At 41.2% G+C, this 21,593-nt stretch overlaps 1 protein-coding gene across 1 annotated transcript in view; it reads left to right on the forward strand.

Moving 5' to 3' along the window:
* The window catches only part of HAT1 (histone acetyltransferase 1), a 66,051-nt gene that overhangs the window by 38,299 nt on the left and 6,159 nt on the right, over positions 1-21,593 (forward strand). Inside the window, exons 8-9 of the mRNA XM_088470689.1 lie at positions 2,271-2,377; positions 21,345-21,496. Coding sequence (XP_088326815.1) covers positions 2,271-2,377; positions 21,345-21,496 — 259 coding nt within the window. The remainder of the gene's footprint in view (positions 1-2,270; positions 2,378-21,344; positions 21,497-21,593) is intronic.

Genomic DNA, 21,593 nt, shown 5'->3' on the forward strand with positions numbered 1-21,593 from the left:
ATCTTGTAACGTTGATTGGAATAAAAAATCTTGTAACGTATGGGAGCAACTAACAATAGAAATTTGCTCCCAAACACTAGAAAAGGGACCAGATTTTCCTTCCCACCAACAGATTTGACAGATAATTGTAGAGTGTTTGCCCAGCATAAAGCTTGCCATACACGCTACAATTATCGGGGCGATCCGCCCAATATCCGTGCATCGCCCTGATAATTGTAGCGTGTGTGCGGGAGACCGAGTTTTAAATTTTGCTCGGTCGGGCATGCCGGATTGTCCAGCATGTCCGTCCGATGCAATATTTATGGGGTAAACTGTCGGCGGCATCGGGCAATGTATGCCCAGCCACGGCCGACAGACAGACACCCCCCCGGGGGCGGAGCGCAGCTGTCGGGCTAATACACTGTGAGTAATCTCAGTGTTTGCCACGGACATCTGCGGCAGGCAGGCTGCCAGATAAAATGTCTGTTGGTCTGACATGTATGCCCAGCTTAAGCGATATACCTTAGCTCAGTCAGCAGGCTGCTACTTAAGCACAGCCTGCCACACCTCTGTGTCATCAGGTAAATTGCATCTACTGAGCATTACAGGATACCAACACTGAGCAACACAATATTTACTATTAAACTGGCCACACACTAGACCAATTTACATCCAACTAGTTGATTGGTTGGAATGAAAATCTGGTAAGGGATGAAAGCAAATGACAATCAGCAATTTGCTCCCAAACACCAGAAAATGGACAAAAAGCTGCTGTTTGAACAAATTGTTTAGATCAAACATTTAACAAATTTGTCTGAACGACCATTTTCATCTGTTTTCTGGCATTTAGGAGCAAATTGCTGATCATCATTTACTCCCATACGTTACCAGATTTTCATCCCAACTAATCAACTATTTGGATGGTTTGATGTAAGTTGGTCTAGTGTGTGGCCAGCTTTACTGTTTGATACAAAAGTATCCTCTGTGATTGAGCTACTTTTTCTCTTTGCCTGTAGTAAAAGCATAAATAGGTTGAGACCCGGCTAACATTATTTCAACAACTGATTAAGGAGACCATACAGACAGTCTCTTTGACCTTTACCCATCTGATCTATTTACTTAACCTGGCAGCAGGGAGCCCCCTTTTTTCTGTGCAAGAGTCATACTGCAGCAATTTGTCTGGACATATGGTCATAAGAAGAATATATGATTATATATCATTGCTGAAGATTGACACATCATTTCCTAATATGGGCCGTATTCAATTTGAGGCGAAATGTCAGAATGTCATTTTCGCCTATTTCAATTATCCCCGTATTCAATTACATTGACTTTTTTTCGCCGGTGAATCTTTAGGGGGAAGCCAGGGACATTTCCCAAAAATTCCCGAATTTTTCCCGATACGTACCTTTCCGCCAGCTCCCGTTTTCACTGCTTCCTAATTGAATATGGGGATAAAGTTGGCACACGCCCGATACTTTATCCCCGGAAACCCACTGATGTGGAGCGAAAAGTCAAGCACGGACTTTTCGCTCCCTAATTGAATATGGCCCTATGCCTTAAAACAAGGGTTTAATTATTCACAGCAAATATTCTGAGTTAATTGTTCTAGGAGAAATTGACACAATTATTATTTATACTTTCTCCATCAGTATTATTTTTTGGTGCTGACTGTGCAGCACAAGGGTGTAGTTATCAGTTTTTTCACAGTGTGTATATGCACAAAAATTTTCGCCTTGCCAATACGGCACTGCTTGATGGGACATTTACCCACATAAGAAACTATCATAATTTTTGTTTTGTAAAAAAATAAAATAAAAAAAAACAAACGTATACTTTTTCGTATTTTTTTTCTTCCTCCTTTGCATTTTTTCTAGCTTTGAATTAAAAAATATTTTCCCACTTATTTTAGTGTTGCTTATTAAAAGCTAAGTTTTAATCACATTATTACATTAGTGTGCCCCCAAACAAGTCTTCTTTCTCTCTTTTCCCTTTTCCAAAGGATGACAGGTAAGCACAACTTACTTCACTTACTATTTTACTAGATTTTTTTCTAAATTTCTGTATAACAACCGTAAACTTAGGGGTGCCATGAAACCAATGCTGATACTCTAGAGCGCCATGATTCCAAAAAGTTTGGGAACCACTGGTCTAACCGAAGAAATGTATTTCTTTACAAAAACCGCAATAGTAGTAGGTAAAATGTTTTCACTGTTTCATCACCTTGTATTCCCAACATTTAGCTTTTTTTTTTTTTTTTTTTTAACATTTTTTTCTCTCTTGTCTTGCAGCCAGATGCTGATTTTGCCTTCATTTCAGGGCGAGGGCCACGGAGCCCAGTTGCTGGAAACCGTTCATAGATATTATGTTTCCTCTCCCAATATTTTGGATGTCACAGGTATTGTGGTGTTTATAATCTGCATACTGCGTGGAAATGATCCTGTGAAAGGGATAAGATGCTGTTGGGATACCAGATTGTGATTTAAAGATGGCGGATTATTCTGTTGATCTTCTACATCCACATTGGGCATTCTCTTGTTCAACAATCAGATGAGGAGCCAGCTTTTAGCTTAAGAAAGCTGGAAGGATTTATCTTAAGATGCAGCAATGCGATTGGCCAGTCTGGTCGCAAATGAACAACGCGGGCCAATGTAGCATTTTTTTTTTTTTTTACTGGTAAAAGTCCGGCTGAGAATTTAGCTTTCACTGTTGTTGTATGCAAACCCGATGGTTTACGTAAAACTCTGATAGTTTCCAATCAGTGCATGTGCAGGATCTGTACTGCGCATGTACCAATCTTTTTCTGCGACTACGGTCACAGTGCCCTCTAAGCCACAGCATGATTAACATGCTGCGTTCATTTGGGTGCGGGGAAGGCTTCGTCTGACCAGCCCCCGTTTTCTGGAGTGCCGAGGCCAGTGTCTGCGTCTTCCGACACAGCGTCACTGGCCCTGGTGGCGTGAATTTTATGGGCATACTGAATAACCCGAGGGCTACTCAAATGGATGATGGTCACGCAAGTGATCCGATGAATGCGTCCTTGGAGGCGGCAGCAGATCACAGTAGCCGGCAAGAGGCGTCTATTCACACGACGCGTCCTGCAGCGCATAGTGTACAACTGAATGAGGCCCATAGTCTCCTTGTCTAATGATATTTTAGTGATCTAAGATCAGGAATGCTTTTCGTATTCAAGCTGTTGCTGAACAATTTCTCCAACAACTTCAGTAACACATCACATTCTGTGCTTGCCGCCTTCTGGTTTTTGAAGCCACTGGATGTAAAATAATAATAAAAAAAAATGACAAATGGAGGTTACGGCTCCTAATGCTGGGAGTTTAGTTGCGGTATACAGACATTCTCAGTCTTAAGTGCCGGCCGTGATGCTGTTAGCGCACGAGCCAAGCCCGAAACCAGCATTCCTTAGGAGGCTGCGAGCAGGAATCCTCTATTCGGGGTTAACGGTTAACTCATTCCAGGTGCTGTTCAACATCGCATTTAATTGAATTGACCCCACAATGTGTTGTCGTGTAGTGATGCACTATTCCAAGTTAGCTTTGTTAAACTTTGTTAGAATTAATATTAAAATACAGCTAAATCATTGAAGTTTTGCATCACTACAAGACAACCCCTTCTTCCTTCTCCAGTAACAATGAGATACATGTTGTGGGTGTGATATCACCCCTCTATGTGTGATATGGAGATTGTTGACCCATCACCTCTGTTTTCCTTTTTGTGCACAGAGATAAGTGTGATAACTCAGTGCGGAATGTCATTCTATTTTTTTTTTTCCCAGACTGTTCTGAAACCCAAAAAGAAATGTAATTGTGAATATGTGCGTGTGACAAAGTACTTTCTGCAGTCACTGCGAGCAGCTCTGCTAAAACAATTTAATGAGGGACTGTCCAAGTCTGTATTGGTGTTTTTTTTTTTTTTCTGTGTATTTTTAAATACTTTAAATATCCTTCTCCAAACTTCAATAATCTCCTTATCCAGTGTTTTCCAAACTCAGCCTTTGAGACATCCTAACCGTTCAGATTTTAAGGATATCCATGAGTGAACACAGTTGACTTAAATAGTACCTCAGTCGTTTTGATTTAAGCATCTGTGCTCAAGTGCTGATATCCTGAATACCTGGACTGTTAGGGTGCCTTGAAGACCAGGTTTGGGAAACACTGCTCTTATCTATCTGTAAAACCCTACGTCCCAAGCTTTCCGCAATTGATTCTATACCTTTTGTATAGAGCAAGATAGACATATACAAATGGTTATACAAATTATGACCTAATGTGCTGTCAATAGCAAAAATTATGCTAGACTAGTTTTGGACAATGCCACAAATATCCCTCCAAAATGATTTAAGCAATTGTGTTGAGATGATTAAAATATATGATCTCTCTGCAATATATTTCATCGTATCTCGGGTCATTCAAATTTGAGGTTTGATCCACAAAAGTGTTGAACGGTATGTGCGCCAATGTTTCATCCAGCTATAGGGGCCTTCCTCACCCCACTCTGAAGCAATCAGGGTTCACTTATTGATGCTTGTGGAATAAATACCTTTGTGTGTGTGTATAACATTTTATATATAAACATATGACCTATCTATTGTATAACTGTTCTATGGATATATGACCCATCCATCTGCTGGAAACGTGCAAATATATTTATTTAAGAAGGATTGAATTAATTTGGCAGTCCATCTCTTGTCTAATTAAAGTTTGTTTTTGTCAGAAGTGTAATGTTTGTGATGTACGTTATAGTATGGCTGCCAGTGACACCTTTTCCTGGCTGTACAGAGCATTTTTTTGTTCTGCGATTCTTTTTATGCCAAATCCTTTTAAGCGTGATTAAAAGTCAGTAATTCTAGAAACCAGTAATTGTCCACTGCACACAATTGTTTATGTAGACCTATTTCAAAGGTGGTCAGTTCAGTTGTGCTTTTATGCATTGTTTTATACCATTTACACACTATTCTCTTGCAGGCTGTGTAGGATAATACTCTATTATACGCAAGTGCTGTTGCCCATCGAACAGTTTAACGTAATTAGAGGGTTCTATGAAGAGTTGCAAGGACTTATTTTGGGAAGAGGTTGAACTTTCTTTAGTGTGGAACACTGAGAACATTGAGGCAGAACACTTGGAGACAATGGGCTTGTTTCTTGCAGAGAATGAAGTCTGAAGCCACTGCTTCTGTATTATGTCCTACCAATACTTAAGTGTCTAGTAGTACTCTCTGCCGTTTGTGAAGGTACAGGACATAACAGCAGAGACATACACTCGCCAACATTTAAAATGGCTGTAGATATGGCCTTTTATATGTACTCTGCATTGATTTGGAATGGCGCACAAAATATTAATGTGTTTTTAAAACACTAATTTGATTGTTTTTGAAGACTGGCAGAGTTGATACTCTTCTCCTGTACTCTGCGACTAAACCATTTTTATGTTCAGGGCTTGGCAGGACTGGAAAGAGTATAAAGCTGGGTACACACCTAAAGATTTTCTGTCCAACCATCCATCTAGTTGATTGGTTGGAATGAAAATCTGATAAGGTATGAAAGCAAATGACAATCAGCAATTTGCTCCCAAACGCTGGAAAATGGACAAAAACTGTTGTTTGAACAAATTGTTTAGATCAAACATTTAACAAACTTGTCTTACTGACCATTTTCACCTGTTTTCTGGCATTTAGGAGCAAATTGCTGATCATCAGTTACTCCCATACGTTACCAGATTTTCATTCCAACCAATCAACTAGTTGGATGGTTGGACAGAAAATCTGTACGTGTGTACCCAGCCTAAGTATAACTATGATACCATTGTTTGATTAGTACTTGAAGAAATTGTGATCTATTTGCTAATATGTTGGCTTTCTTTTTATTGATTCATTATTTTAAACCCCAAAAAAGTGCAGAAGATGACAATACAGAAGCCAAGTGATAACATTCCAACACATATAATAAGGCTAATAAAGCATCACTTATTTCTGCTTGCTCCCCGTAGAGTAGTAGAGAGTAAAGCTACATAGCACATCAGACTTCAGTGGCCCTCTTGCTGTTCATTTTTATTCTGCTCCTTTTATGTGGCATGAAATGAATGCAGGCTATGTGTACTGTGTGACTCAAACTATTCTGTTCGCATCCCTACTTAAATTGAGAATTTGCCAACATTTGGGTGGAGGCAACTCTCGTCATCTGCAGAACAAATAAATCACGTGGCAGTGATGCGTCTGTGATTTGAGCGGAGGTAACTGTCAGTCACCTGCAGAATCAAACCAATCACGTGACATATTCTAGAAGGCAATAGAGAAATGATAGCGAGTGGTTGCTTTGGGCAATACCACCACTTGTCTGTTTTAGAAACTTTAGTAAATCTACCTCTTTGACACGAACTACAAATGTATTTGGGTATTTCTGCATTTAAAAGCTAATTTGCCATTCTACTATGCAAAAAAAACATGATCAGAAAAAAAAGAACTTTAAAAAAAAATTCCTAGATGTATTTACCTGATTAAACCCACTACAAAAAGTACAGATGTGTCCTCATACATCTAGCCTCAATACGCCACGCATCGCGAATTGCCTGGTGTGAGGGAGCCACCAGGTCCCGTGCTGCTTTGCTAGCGCCTGGCTTCTTTTTTTTTTGCAGAAAATGCATCTAAGTTGCAATTCGACTAGTATGCACCAGACTGTGCTGAGTAATTTGATATGTGATACTTGTATATAGTGTTCCTGCTAGACCGTGGGCAGGAGGTACTCCCATGTGACTGCCCAGAGGGGGCGGGTCTTTGTGACTCTCCCCCAATCCCTCACACTTGGGGCATCTATTCACCTGGTGGTGTTCGGTAACAGCAACTTTTCCCACCCGTGTGACACTGCGGCCCGCAGGTAGGGAAGGCACACTACAGGCTGTTTTAGCAGGGCACCGCTATAAGGGCATATAGCGGCGCATTTTGCCACTTTAAAATCGGGCAGGGCGCAGCACCCTGCTAAAACAGGCTAGCAGGAAAGCTACTTTTATATCTGTGTGTGACTAAGACTGTAAACAGAACTTGGCGTGGAAACAATCTGCGGCCGCTGCATCGTAGCACTTCGCATGTTGTTTGAGAGACTCAGTCGCACATCGGTATACAAGTGTCGCATATCAAATTAATTTGGTATGCACCGCTTGTATATCTGTGTGCGACTGAGTCTCAATCTACATAGGAAGTGCTACGTGGTAGCTATGTGGTAGCGACCGCGGCTATTTCATTCCAAGTTCTGTTTTGCTTCATATACAGACTCTGGTGCACACAGATATACAAGTGTTGCATATCACATTAATCAGCACAGTCTCCTGGTGCGTCCTAGTTACATCACATTGCGACTAAGGGCCGTATTCAATTAGCTGCGATAAGCAGTTTTCTGCGAAAAGTTTTCGCCGGTGATGTCATTTCGCCAGGCGAAAGCTTATCTCCGTATTCAATTCCAAAGACTTTTCGCCATTGCGGAAAGTCAATGCATTGGAATAGGCGAAAAAGATTTGCTTATGAAACTAGGCGGAAAAAAGTGCATAATTGGGGTTTTGGGGTGCAAACTTGCGTGGACAGCCCCCCAAAGGTAAACTGTGTAAAAAAAAAAAAAAAAAAAACCTGCAAATTGCTATTCATCACCACTTGTGCAAAGACACTAATTAGCAGCTATTGAGAGCATTTAAGTACCCAAATACCTTCAGCAGGCCTGTTCGGGGGTATCTATAGTGATCCCAAATGTCAGTGCATCTTTTAGGGGGTGTCAGGCTGATTTTTCCCAAAACTGACAGCACTAATCCCTGGTTTCGAACTTGCCGGGTTCCGTTTTCGGTGAATTGGAATTGAATGCAGGGACGAGCGCGATACTTTTCTGCTTTGAAAACCAGCGATGTCGGCGAAAAGTCCGGGACTTTTCACAACTAATTGAATATGCCCCATAGACGCATTTTCATCGATAAAAGACGCCCGACACTAGTGGAGTAGCATAGGCCCTGGCGGCTCACTCATGCCAAGCAAGTCGCGCTATGTGGCATATTGAGGCTAGATGTATGAGGACACATCTGTAGCCGCATAGGCAGCAGGACCATCTCCATATGTATACTCATGGCTTTGGCGTTTAATGTTTAACAAGCACATACGGATCTGTTTGGATGGATTCCACGCATTTTTGGCCCTGTAGTGAAAGAAGACGGCTTGAAATATGTATAGATTAAAAACTAATCAGACTTTAAATTACTTTTGTTTTTCTTGTTATTAACAATTGTATATTGTGGTTTATATTATGCTGTTTAACTGGGGATCCCTGCTGTGTGCTTTGATCATTACAGTTTTATGTCTCTGTAGATTCATCTTTGTGTATGTGCTACTAGTATGGTGTGACCATCATAAGTATTTATTAGCTCTGAGACACCGGGTAGAACGATGTAGTTGTAAATTTCTGCAGGATTGTAAACCTACTCTTTGTGTTCATATGTAGTTGTCAGCAGTACATTATTTGGCACCATGCCTGCCATCTGGACTTGTACAACCCGAACACAGAGGCCTACCAAAGCAAATGTAGATATAGACCCCCAGCCCCTCTGATGAACGTTAGATTACATATGATTCTGGGAGGGCGCCCCCTGTGCTAAAATAAAATGACCAGAATAAAAGTCTGCTAAAATGCTAAATAAAAAATATCTTGATTTTTATAGTTAGAGTATATTTGGTGAAATCCTTTTCCTGTGATAAGTTTTCTCTTTTGAAATACTTCTATGAACTTTGCAGCATTCCTATAAATAATAACCATTTAAAATGACCGCAGACTGTTAATGTGTGCTTGCCATTTTTTAAGTGACTGTACCACTTCAGAATATTATAAACTGTATTTTCTGCTGCCATAAGCAAAAATGGTTGCAAAGAGGTGAACAATTCTTCTTGCCTAGCTAACGCTGCTGTTTCTGCTCCCTTATCAGTGTTTTTTACTGGTGTCTTTTTTTTTTTAGTGTTGTGCAAAGGGATCAATTTAATACTTGGTGGCACTGTGCTTATTTCTGCTGATGTGGTGTAGAAATAAAATGTGGTGCCTACTACTGTATCGACCCATAAAGGCAGATACTTTGTATATGTGTGTGTTCATCAGAAATGTTAGAGCAATTAAATAGTTGCTGCTCATCGTTAATAATGTCATCCACACAGACCAGATCGCTGTGGTCCTGATTCGGTGTTGCATGCATTTGCAGCCGCATTGCGTGCTCGGAATTAAATGCAAATTTCCGCCTGTATTGAGAGTCTGCCTCGTCTGTTCGACCCCTCCGCCGTTAAATATCCACCGCAGAATATAGCCGTCATCACTGTCAGTGTGCGTTTGTATCAGCACTATCCCTTTGCGCAAGAGATTAGTCTGAAATCAGCCGGATCACTGCATACGTACAACTCTGAATAGTCCGCAGTTCCATGTACCCGCCCCTATGAGCGAACACCCGGTTACACCCACTAAGCCGGAAGTAGAGATGCGACTAAGACGCACGTGAGTCCGGGGAGATTTATGAAACCTTCTAAAGAGGTCAAGTGGGAGCTCTGCCCATAGTACCCAATCAGCTTCTAACTATCACACTCTATAAAATTATAGTTATAATCTAGTTGCTAAGGGCAACACCACCGCTTGTAGAATGTTTCATGTATCTCCCTCTCTAAATCACATGTAAGTGCATATCATAATTTTATTTACACAGCGCGTTTCTTCAACAGGACTTAAGTTATGCATATGCAAGCTCCGACACATTAGCAGCTGCTAAAAATCGCGAGATCCGTTTACAGAGCGGACTTGTTTGCAACTGTGAGTCAGACCCTGAGTGTTGTCTTCAGTCACTGTGTGGAGCACTGCTATATTATTACTACTTGCTACTACAGAAAAATGCAATATCTGGAAAATTCAAGTCCTAGTGATGTGTAGTAATATAACCACCGTTAGCGATAGGATCGGTATGATTTACCGCCAGACGCATGTCCGGCTGTTCAAAGACCGGCACCAGTGAAGATCCCGACTGCGCTAAAGGTAAGTACTAACTAACCTAACCCTAACCTCCATCCCTAGTGCCTAACCCCCCTATAAGTGCCTAAACCTAACCCCCCTATAAGTGCCTAAACTTAACCCCATTCCCCCCTGCCTAAACCTAACCACCCTTTCCCACTGCCTAAACTTAACCCTCCTGGGGGGTTGCCTAACTCTAACCTCCCCCGGGGGTGCCTAACCTAACCACCCCCCCGCGCGGCTGTCCGCACCCGGCTTACCATCGATCGGGATGCCGGGCGTCGGACTCCTGGTGTAGGTAAAATGACAGGCGTCGAGATTTCGACGCCTGTCATTAGACCCTTGCTGGGATTAGACTGTCGGGATGCCGACGGTCTGCATTTAGACCGTCGGCATCCCGACTGCCTACTGTTAGCGACATGCTTGTACATATATATCTTTCTATTGGGGAATTCAATTACCTGCGGTAAATGACAGCGGGTAATAACGGGAGGTAGCCTCAGGCTTTAACGCCCGGGGCTATTCAATTAGTCTCCCGAATTTGCCCGATAGCTGTGTTAAAGACCATTAAATGACCGTGTTAATAGACGTTAACACTGGTTATTGGGCGCTAGCACACAAATCTGTGAAAAGTTCACAGATTTGTGTGTAAACTAGCTGCTATCACCCGATAACAACACAGTTATCTGGGATTTCACCGTTAAGTGGAGCTAATTGAGTAGCCCCCGGCGAACAATTAGCCTGCGCTAAATTACAGCGACTAATTGAATCTGCCTCTATGGGAGTGATTTAATTCAGCGAGGTTCTGAATAGCCCTGGGAAGGAGATCCCGGAGCTATTCAATTCATCACTCTGTTCAGTCCGACTACAGGATTTCTTCTCGCACCCTCCTGAGGATGCGAGCAGAAATCCAACTACAGTCCCGGCCGCGATGCTGTTTTTTTTTAGCTTAGCGTGGAGCTGACAGCATTGCGGCCGGTACTTAAGTTCGGAAAATACCTTAATGGCATCTTGACTGCGTGCCGGGCGCAGGGGAGACAATTGAATAGCTCTGGGAACTCTTTGCCCTCTGTGTGTGTGTATATGTTGCACATGTGTATATGACATTATTGTATTGATGGCAGCTTGTTGAATTGGTTATTATAAGATAAATTGTAATCCTACTATATATAGATATTAAAAGTTATTTCAAGATTAAAAAATCCCTTGGTCAGGGAACTCCTGTGTGTTTTTACTTCCCTTGTGTTTTACAGCGTGCACACACTATTCCCATCCCACTTCTGGAGGCCCAAACGGGACTGGAACGATAAGAATGTCATCTTTTTCTCATTGGTTCCTTGATAATGAATTTAGTGTTGCTTCATAGCAGAGAATATTTCTTGTTCGTACATTTGCGCTTCTCGTGCCAAGCAGTCAGCGTATGCAGTAGCCTGGAAAGGAGATCGGTTGCTGAAAGATAAGCTGCCAGTATTCTTCTGTCTGTTTGAAATGTATCTGTCATGTTAATCAGGAAAGCCTGTTTTAAGAAAATGTTTTCCAGATTACAAAGGAGTTTATTATACGATTACTGCGCTTTTCTTTGATGTTCTGTAATGTTTTCCGTTTCAAATGGGCCTCAGATTTACTCTGGAGAGTAACATTTGCTTATGGGCTAGGGAGATAAGATCTGTCCCCTTAACCTTGTGCTTGTAAACATGTATATTTTACTGTGGACTTAGCCCGGCTGCTCCCCCCCCCCCCCCCCCCAGTTGACTTTACATAACTACTTTACAACGGAGGTTCCGTTTTTAAATGCTTTGGCACGTGGTTTGGCTGTACTGTCTGTCTTTTTTTTGGAAGGGGGGAGGCTGGGGGTTGAAATGTATGGTCCTGGTTTGAGGGTGGGGGCTAACATTTGCTTACCAGCCACTTATCATACGTAATCTACAGCTGGTTAATCTTCTGAGATTTATTGAATTACCACCTAAGAGAGAGCTTCCTGCGCTGCGTTCATAGCCGTGATATTCAGAGGGGAGTCTCTCCTTTAGCTGGGGTGGTCTGTCTTCTGTACACCAGATGTTGTCTTGTGTCGCTGATTTTTCCAAAGTTTCTTAGAGCCACATGTTCCTTGTGTATGTTTTCGGATTTCACTTGCACGTTGTTTTATGTGAACACTGTAACATGAATGCAGAGTATTAAAATAACGTTCTTAGCTTCCTTGGTCTGAAATTGGGCATTTTTTTTTTTAGGAAATTTTTTTTCACAGACCAGAAAGAGGTGATCTTTTAAGGTGCATATCCACTACACGAGTGTAGAACGACCGTACGATTACATCGTAATTGTTCCTTATATTGCGCAGTGGATAATGTGCCCACACTGAACGATATTTCGATCAGTCCAGGCACCCTCCCTCATCCCCGAACATGCACAACCTGTCGATATCGGCAGGTTGGCCTGCATGTTCAGGCGATGACAGATGCCAGCAAACGACCAGCGTGCATCGCTGGTCATTGCCGTCATATTCACTGCACGATTAATGAACGATTAAACGATAACTATGGCACGTATTCAATTAGCAACGAAAAGTCGGAATCCGCAAAAAAGTATCGCGGATGACGAGATGTCGCCTGGTGGAAGCTTGTCTCCGTATTCAATTGCAAACACTTTCCGCGTCCGTGGAAAGTCAATGAAATGTAATAGGCGAAAAAGTTTCGCCTCAGAATAAGTAATGAAAAAAAGTGCAAAATCTTTATTTTTGGGGTGCAAAGGTGGGGAAACCACTCAGAACCCTTCGGACAGTCCCCCAAAGGTTAACTGTAAAAAAAATTACCTAAAAAAAAAAATGAACACCCCAAAAAAGTACTTTCATTTTGGGGGCGAAAAAGTTCAAAGTTGGGGTACATACAAGCATATAAACTAGCGAAATAGACTTTTGGGGGGGCTGCAAGGATGGGTCAGGTGTTTTTTTGATTGCAGGTGTTTGCTGCTGGGGAGTTTTTCACGGTTTTTTAAACTTCACTTTTGAGACTTTAAAATATGCTAGCACCCATTTTCAAGTACCCCAAATTTGACAGGACTACTTATTTTCCCAAAAAAATACTGCTTAATGCCATTCTACACCACTTATGCAAAGACGCTAATTAGAGACTATTGACACAACTTAAGTACACCAGATAGATTTATTAGGGCTATTCGGGGACCTCTACATTGATCCCCAATGTTAGTATATAGTTTTGGAGGTGTTCTGGCAGGTTTCCCCAATTCTGACAGCACTTTCCGCCTGTTCCGACTTCGCAGTTTGCCATTTTCGCGTGTTTTGGAATTTATTACAGCGAATAGCGGGGGAGCGCCCGGTAAGTTTCCGTGTGTCCAAAACACGCAAAGTCGGTGGAAAGTCCAGCAGGCAAAACTTTATCGCGGGTGCGAAACCAATTGAATACGGGCCTATGTCTTAATCGTTCATTTTTATTGTGTAGTGGATATGCACCTTTACACTCCAGCTGTTCCTAGAGCTTTGGTCTAGCAGGGCACGCTGACCTAACACATTGGGACATCTGTATGAGACAGTTTAGACCACAAGCTACATGAGAAATCTTTACTAGTGTGAGCCAAAATCAGAGTAGAGTATGTTTCTCATGTGCTGCTTTAATACTCGGATGATGGAGCCAAACTGTTAAGCGGTACGGGGGGTGAGGAGGGGTTGTTGATAGTGCTACAACGCACTGGTTTCAGTGTCTTATGGAAACGTGTGGAAATAGTGGTCTTGAAGAATACAATATATCAGGGCTTGACAAATTCTTCTAAAATCTAGGAGTCAGGATGAAAGTGTAGGAGCCAGATCACTGCCCAGATCCCCCCTCCCCAACCTAAAAAAAAAAAAAATTATAATTACAGGAGTGAGTGAGGAGCACAGCTCTGTGTGTTATGCAACTGTTATACACACTATACTAGTCCACAAAATGGTCACAGTTGAATGGATATAGTAACATGGAGGCCCCCTCACTGCTCTGCACAGCTCCCCTGCCTCACCCTCCAGTAATAACGGACCACAACAGAACCCCCCTTCCCCTAGTGGTCACTCCACTATCCCTCTGAAGCCGCTACGCATAGACCCTATTACCGGGGAGCTCTATGCAGCCAGAGATAGGTGACGGTAGACAGCCAGGACATACAGGAGGATCAGCTTAGACTGAGACAGACAGCATGGGTCAGAGCAGGACAGGAGGAGTCAGCGCAGGCCGGGACGGATGCAGGCACAGCAGTACCGAATACGACACTCAGCACATGCACTCCTGTGCATGAAATGAACGCCGCAATACTATAGGCACGAATCTCCGCGTGAGCTGATAAGGATCTGCTTCCTCCCTCACTGCAAAATCTGGTAGCCAGGCAGCAAAATCTGGTAGCCATGGCGACCTGACCCCTGGGATTTGTCAAGCCCTACAATATGTAAAACTGCTGAGGGAGACTGCTGCTGCGCAATAGCTCATGCAAACATTAAGTAGTAATCACTGGTTACCCATATTACAAGATACACACAATGTAGTACAGCTAAGTACTTTTGTTTAGTCCTGTGTGGGGCGGAAAAATGCAACTTGTGCTTTAATATTGAGGATTACATAAATGTTCAATTGGTAGGTACTTAAAATAAATGTGATAAAATAAAAATGTTCCTGAGAACTTATGGTGCATAACATTTGTACTTTTTATGTTGATGACCTCTATTAAAAATACTTTGGAAAGTTGCCAGAAAGTAATATTTCTATATGTCTAAAAGTTCAGTGAGGCCCAATGTAATGAAGCCAGCACCAAAGTATTGCTGTGTGATGGATTCACAAGGAGGGGGTCGTTCTAGCAGTGCAAAGTTCTTAGTTTTCAAAATAAAGTATGTCACATGTTTTGAGCAAAGTTAGGCAACTTCTGAGAAATGTTTAAAGTCTATACTTTTGACCAATCGTTTTTTGTAGTTTTCTCAGTCTGCGTTGCTGTTGTGCTGGTGTCTATAGTGCTTATTACAGGGACAGTATGCAAACACTAATGGTCAGACTATTCACTTAATATTGTAAATATCCTATTGTTGATCTGCCCAAATTGTGATAGTTTTTCATTCATGCACCAATGAGATATATGCATTTCCAAAAGTTTCACTTGTCTGTACCCGTTTTCTACAATGTTTTTGGGCCTGATTTATCAATGAGTTTCATCACTCAAAACGAGCGATAAAACTCACTGTGTATGATAAATGATGCTCAAGCCAATCAGCTCCCAACTGGCATTTTTCAAACAGATGCTGGAGCACCGTTATCATACGCAACGAGTTTTAAAATGCATTTTGAGTTATAAAACTCGTTGATAAATAAGGCCCAAATTCTTCACAGTAATGGAGCATACACACGGTCAGATTTGTCAGACTTGTCAGATTTGTCAGATGAACGACTGAACGATTTGAACGATTTTACCAAAGTTTTGAACGATTTGAACGATTGAACAATTTTTAACTGCATTAAAATGAATGGAATCGTCCAAGTCTGACTGCAAACACATCAGATGTCAGAAATCGTTATCTGACCATCGGGAACGCGCATCGTTGATCGTCCATCGTTCAGGCATGTCAGATATGAACGATTTTCCTTCAGATATGAACGACTGAACGATTTTTAAATCGTTATCGTTCATATCTGAAGGAAAAATCTGATCGTGTGTATGCACCATTAGTGTGTTCTTTACAACGGTGTTTGCTACAAAACCTTCTCACACTTCCCTGACTTTGCCACAGTATGTAGTTGGTTTATCGACATTCTGAATGTCTGCAATCACTATGGGGACCTCGGAACTCCGACATGTTTACAGTTGTACTGCCGACATGCGTGAAATGCTTTAAATTAGTGGTCGGGGAACAGGGGTAAATTACTCCACATGGGGTAAAAATTAATTTCCTGGGGATAATGGACGGACAGCCGGGCATGCATAGAATGATTCATATACATGCCCGGCTGTGCCGCAGGGAGGCTCTAAGCTGGTCGCCCGCTGAGATGTTACCAGCTGGCGCCCAACTCCTTCCCTGCAGTGCTGCGTTAGCCGGAGGCTGGAGTTCTCTTCTGAACTCCAGTTTCCGGCTCTCCCCATGCGCACTATGGGAGAGACATCATGACGTCTCTCCCATAGTTCCGAGGAGCAGCCGGGCGGACAGGATGGTGGCAGATGCAGGAGTGGGGATTAAGGTAAGTGGTTTTTTTTGTACAAGCGGCACTACTACAGGGGCACTATATGGGGGCGCTACTACAGGGGCACTATATGGAGGCGCTACTACAGGGGCATTATATGGGGGCACTACTATATGATTTCCTTCCTTTCAAATCAAGGGGGTAACGTCGGAGTATCTAAATATATTTTGCGGTAAAAGGTAAAAAAAAGTTTCCTGACCCCTGCTTTAAATACACTTGTCCATCTCCCAGTTCCAACGTTGCAGGGTTCACATTCTGATTGCTAACATTCTGAATGTAGACAGGATGTATGTATCCCTGTGCCAAATTTAGCATTTTCCCTCCTCATTAAGGGGCAGACGTAGAGTTGGCCTGCAAAGCAAGTGTAGTTTGTGTATTTCCGCTAATATGCAAAGTTTCCGATCGGTAACAGCCACATATCACATACTCTTGTCCTGTCCCATTTTATAAATCGGTTATTTTATGCCCAAACAAATGCATTCGCCATTGGACATCAATTGAACCCAAAAACACTCTCTAATACAACAGAAACAACTTCCCAACTTGTTTATGTCAAAAACAAACAAAATGTGCTTTAACACACTGGCAAAAGCATACTCTATACCTGAGCGGCAAATGGAGCCCCGCTTGGTGTCCGAAGAGCTTTCACAAACTGTTTGCAAAGTTTTGGCGGCCGTCGTCCTCTTAATTGATATGTACACATGCCCCTGATCGCCCAAGGATCAGCAAACATACTTGGCCTATATTAAATGCTCCAATTGTGCCATCCAGATGTAAGTGTAATCGGCAGAATCACAGAAATCTGCATGTGTAAGGCACAGCCACACAATATTTGCTACACCGACTGACGTAGTTCTCCCTCTACATTGGGCCCTAAATAGTTTAGCAGTGGTCCTCATGGTAACTATAGGATCATTTCTGTGTTCTGTTTTGTTTTAAAACTCTATGGAAAACGGGCTTACATATATTATTATACAGATGTGTCCTACTCCTTACACATCTTTGCTGCAGTCACGCCAAAAACCCAAAGCGCGAGCCAGGACCCATGAGAGACTGGTAACACCGGGCTCCGTTTTTACCGAACTTGTGTCTAAATGCGTGAAATCGAAATGTGATGCGACTAGGGCTCACCAGCAGACTGTGCTAATTGGTTTGATATGCGACACTTGTATATCTGTGGGCGACTGAGTCTCTGAAGTGCTACAATGTAGCGGCCGCAGCTTTTTTCATTCCAGGTTCCGTTGTGCTTCATATACAGACTTCGGTGCACACCGAATAAAAGTGTCACATATGAAATTAATCAGCACAGTCTGCTGGGGCATCCTACTCACATCACATAGACGCCGAATGCTAGCAGAGTTGCACGGGACCTGGTGGCTTACTCACGCCAAGAAAGTCGCGCTGTGTGGCGTATGGAGGCTAGATGTATGAGGACACATTTGTATACTACTTGTTTTGACGGTAATGGGGCAACAGCAATCTCCTATTGATTAGATATAATATTGTCCAAAGCTAGCATTCTAGCGAGGAATCCGTTTATAAAGGCTGTTAAATAATGGAAGTAATACATTTGTATGCACTTTTGTTAAGAAAATGCCTTGTGGAGTGTTTTTAGAAGTTTTTATTTTTTTATTCTAGGATATATATTGGTGCCATGAAGAAAATATGAGTATATGTTGGGGTGTGCGTGCCTTTGGCTAGCATAGGAAAGCTTAGCTTCATGTAACACCTGGCAAGCTTTCCTTTCCCCTCTTGCACAATCCATGCTGGCTCTTGAAATCCTTCCCCTTCCCTTTGTTAGGAGTCCTATTTGAATGTTTCTTTGTGGCTGTATGCCCCCCTATACTTTTCAAAGTGGGCAGTGCCCAGACTTCTTGAACCTTGGCCCGTCAGCTGTAAATGTAGGGAGGGAAGGCATGAAAGGAAACAATTTCAAAATCCGCTATTTCTTTGTTGTAAAGGTAGAATTTTTGAAATGATTAGCATGCATGAGCTATTTTTATGCACATTTTAAGTGCTACTTAAGTGTTCGTTACATATTTGTGAATGCCCAAAAGAAGCGATGGGATGCACTGAAAGTGGAAGGCTCCAAATGTGTAGCTTTACGTATATATGGGATTTTTTTTTTTTTCATTTGTAGATGGCGTTTCTTTCTGATAGCTTTGCATTTTCCTGCTATTCTTTATCATCTTCACCCAAAGAGGAAGTGTAGGAAAAACTTACCTATAATGAAACACACATAATAGCAAACCTGTTCCAATTAAAACAAAACCTTAAATATATATTGGATTATAAAAGGGTGTGTCGTAGTCTTATCATATGGTTGACAAAGGGATGCTTATTATGTATGTTCTGAAGAATGCTAGGCATGTCGGGCATTGGGTCCTGTACCCCCTGGATACGTTCCATCTTCTATACAAATGTGGTTACCATATGCTCTAGGTCTGCGAATGTCTGTTGTCAGAGTTTGAAGTCTGTCGTGTGAGCTAAAACAATTTTTTTTTATTTCTGTTTAAGTGATCATTCTGTATGTATCACACAACTTTCTATGCCAGTGGGTTTCATTTCATACCAGTTTGTAAACAAATCTAATACCATGTAGGGTGCTAAATGCTGCCCTCTTTCAAATTCTTCCCCAGATTGCTGTCAAATGTGGGCCTCACAATTTTAAACACATGGAGGCATGGGTAAAAGGAATATCCCCTCTCTTCTTTAGAACTGGGAACAAAATTGCCCCAGTGATGTCATTGGTTCCTAATGAGTTGGAGTCTGCGACTGGTGCGTTATTACTGGTTGAGTCTCCCATATCCAACTATTCCGAAATATGGAATATTTATAGCATGACTGAGATAATGAAATCTTTGTTTTTTGATGGTTCAATGTACACAAACTTTGTTTAAGCTAAAAACTTATTAAAAATATTGTATAAAATTACCTTCAGGCTTTGTGTATAAGGTGTATATGAAACATAAATGACTGTACTGTTGCTGTAAGGCTGCAGAACAATTAGAAAAATTGGAGGGATTGTATCTCACCTGCTTTACAATTGTACCTCCATCTAACAATTGACTTGCCTCCGGTACTGGAAACCTCTTACTTTCAGTAACTCCTAATTCTCAGGTGTCTGGAACAATCTTAATTGATTTGCGCCCATGAATAATAATAATAATATTTATAGTAGAGTGGGCAAGCCCTTTAAAGCTTTAAAACGGAATTTGCTTTGTTTTGATGTCCAAATGCACTGTTTTGAAGGCTGAAGATTCTGTATTTCAGAATTGTTGCTGCTCTGTCAAATAGACCTTACATTCACAAGATAATTGCAACTCTAAAGATAGGGAAAAATGGAGAAATAATTTTACTTGTTTTGGTTAAGATTTTTTCCTTTGCAAATTTTGTTGCACATTAATTTAAAAAATGACACAAAGTCCTAATTGATTATTTTTCTTTTCTGAATAAAGCAATGGCAATTTTAAGGATTTGCTTAAGAGGGCAAGCAGTGAAATTTTCATTGACCTTTATGTTTTTTACGGGTTAACAATGCTATGATTGGCGGAATTATTTGGCAGTAAAAGGGTGCAGGCTTCTCTGAACAATTAAATCTTTTTGTTTCCTTCTCTTTGAAATGCTGGGTAGTTATGTGCTTACAGTACAATGGAGTGGCTAATGACTCTGGTTAATGGTAGCCAGACTGGTTTTCCCAGGCAGCTGTGTCGCTGCCTGGGATTAAAGAGACCTTTTACACAGTACAATAATAAAGTGTATAATGTGTAAAATGTCTATCAGTCATCACAGGGACCAATTTAATTTTTGTATTGATGTATTTTTGCACAAAAAAAAACAGTTTTGCAAATTAAACTTTTGTATGTCTTTAGTTTACAGTGATCTGCATAATAATCCTATAGCACATGGCTGCCAGCCTGAAGTCAACAATTTCAAAAATTATTATTTTGATGTTAAAATTAATTGATATATAGAAGAAAAATTGTGTTACAAATACACAGTATATAGCTTAAATGTAACTTTTGATATAGATATAGATATATAGATAGATATATATAGATATATATATATCAAAAAATTTTGTTTTAACTACAATTTTCTTTTAAAGGCTTTGTGTTGCTTTAATATATGGTTACTGGGTAAAAAAAAAAAAAAAAAACACGGAATACTTGTAAATTTTTATTTTTTTATTTTCCCCTCTGAAAATTAATATGGACAGCTTCTCCGTTCATAGTCCTTTCTAGCCAAGATACTGTATGAAGTATATTGGCTTGGACTAAGTCTGGTCAACTATAAAATACAAAAGTATATAGAAAAAAAGTTTATTGAATGCAAAAACAAAATCAAAAAGACATAATGGGCTTTTCTAAAAACGTACATCTGCGTGGCAGATCTGTTAGCTTTTCTCGTCCAATCATGGCAGCTGTAAAGCATTAAGAGGTTCACCTATTTAATTGGATGTCCACGTAAAATGTTGCACCTTTAGTATAGCTGCCCTCCGTATTTGGGTCAGTAGCTAAAGCTGGCCATACAGTGCATAATAATTGTGCAAACCCGCCCACTAAACAGTTTGTTTGGAAAAAATTATCGCTCAGTGTATAGTGCTTGAAGGATGATTATTCTCAGCCTGAAAATGGCTGAAGAACGGTCTGGATAATTCGGTTTGGCTTTCAAACCTGTCTGATCCACCCGACAGTTGTTCTGCCAACCTCAGGCTATGACTGAAGATCACCTCCATATATCGTGTAGTGTATGGAAGAACTCCAGTTATGTGGCAATTGCAGCTGCCCTCTCCCCAGTGTAATGCCAGCTTAAAGGATCAAATTAAGAGACAATATGAAAATATCTTTGTATCACACAAGCTATAAATGCTGTCTGTATATTACACTGGGATACCCCAAAACATCTGCTATAAAATGCATTTTTGGTAGCAAAGCCTGGTACTTAGTGCACATCACTCTGCATGTTTCATATATGGAAACCGCACACTTTTAGAACATGTATTCTATTTGGAAACAAAATCCTGCAGTTGCACAATTTTTGTTTTGTGTGCTTGCTACTGTTTTGACAAAAATGTGCACAGTAAGACATTCTATATGGGAAAAGAAGCCACTGAAACTTTCTTTCCTTCGTCCACCAGCTGAAGATCCATCAGAAAACTTTATCAGGCTCAGAGACTTTGTTCTTGCAAAGCTTTGCCAAAACCTGCCATGTTTCTCTCCCGAAAAACTTCTTGATGGATTCAGTCAAGAGATGGTGACAGAAGCTCAGCAGAAACTGAAGATAAATAAGGTATTGTAACACCAGGCTGCTGTGGTGTCTTAGTGCGCACTGTGTTACTCTGTACCCTGACATGCTGGTGACTCAAAAAAACATGTTCCTAGTTTAG

This window comes from Taudactylus pleione, unplaced genomic scaffold (genome assembly GCF_031769625.1).
Source record: "Taudactylus pleione unplaced genomic scaffold, aTauple2 ptg000004l, whole genome shotgun sequence".
Taxonomy (NCBI): domain Eukaryota; kingdom Metazoa; phylum Chordata; class Amphibia; order Anura; family Myobatrachidae; genus Taudactylus; species Taudactylus pleione.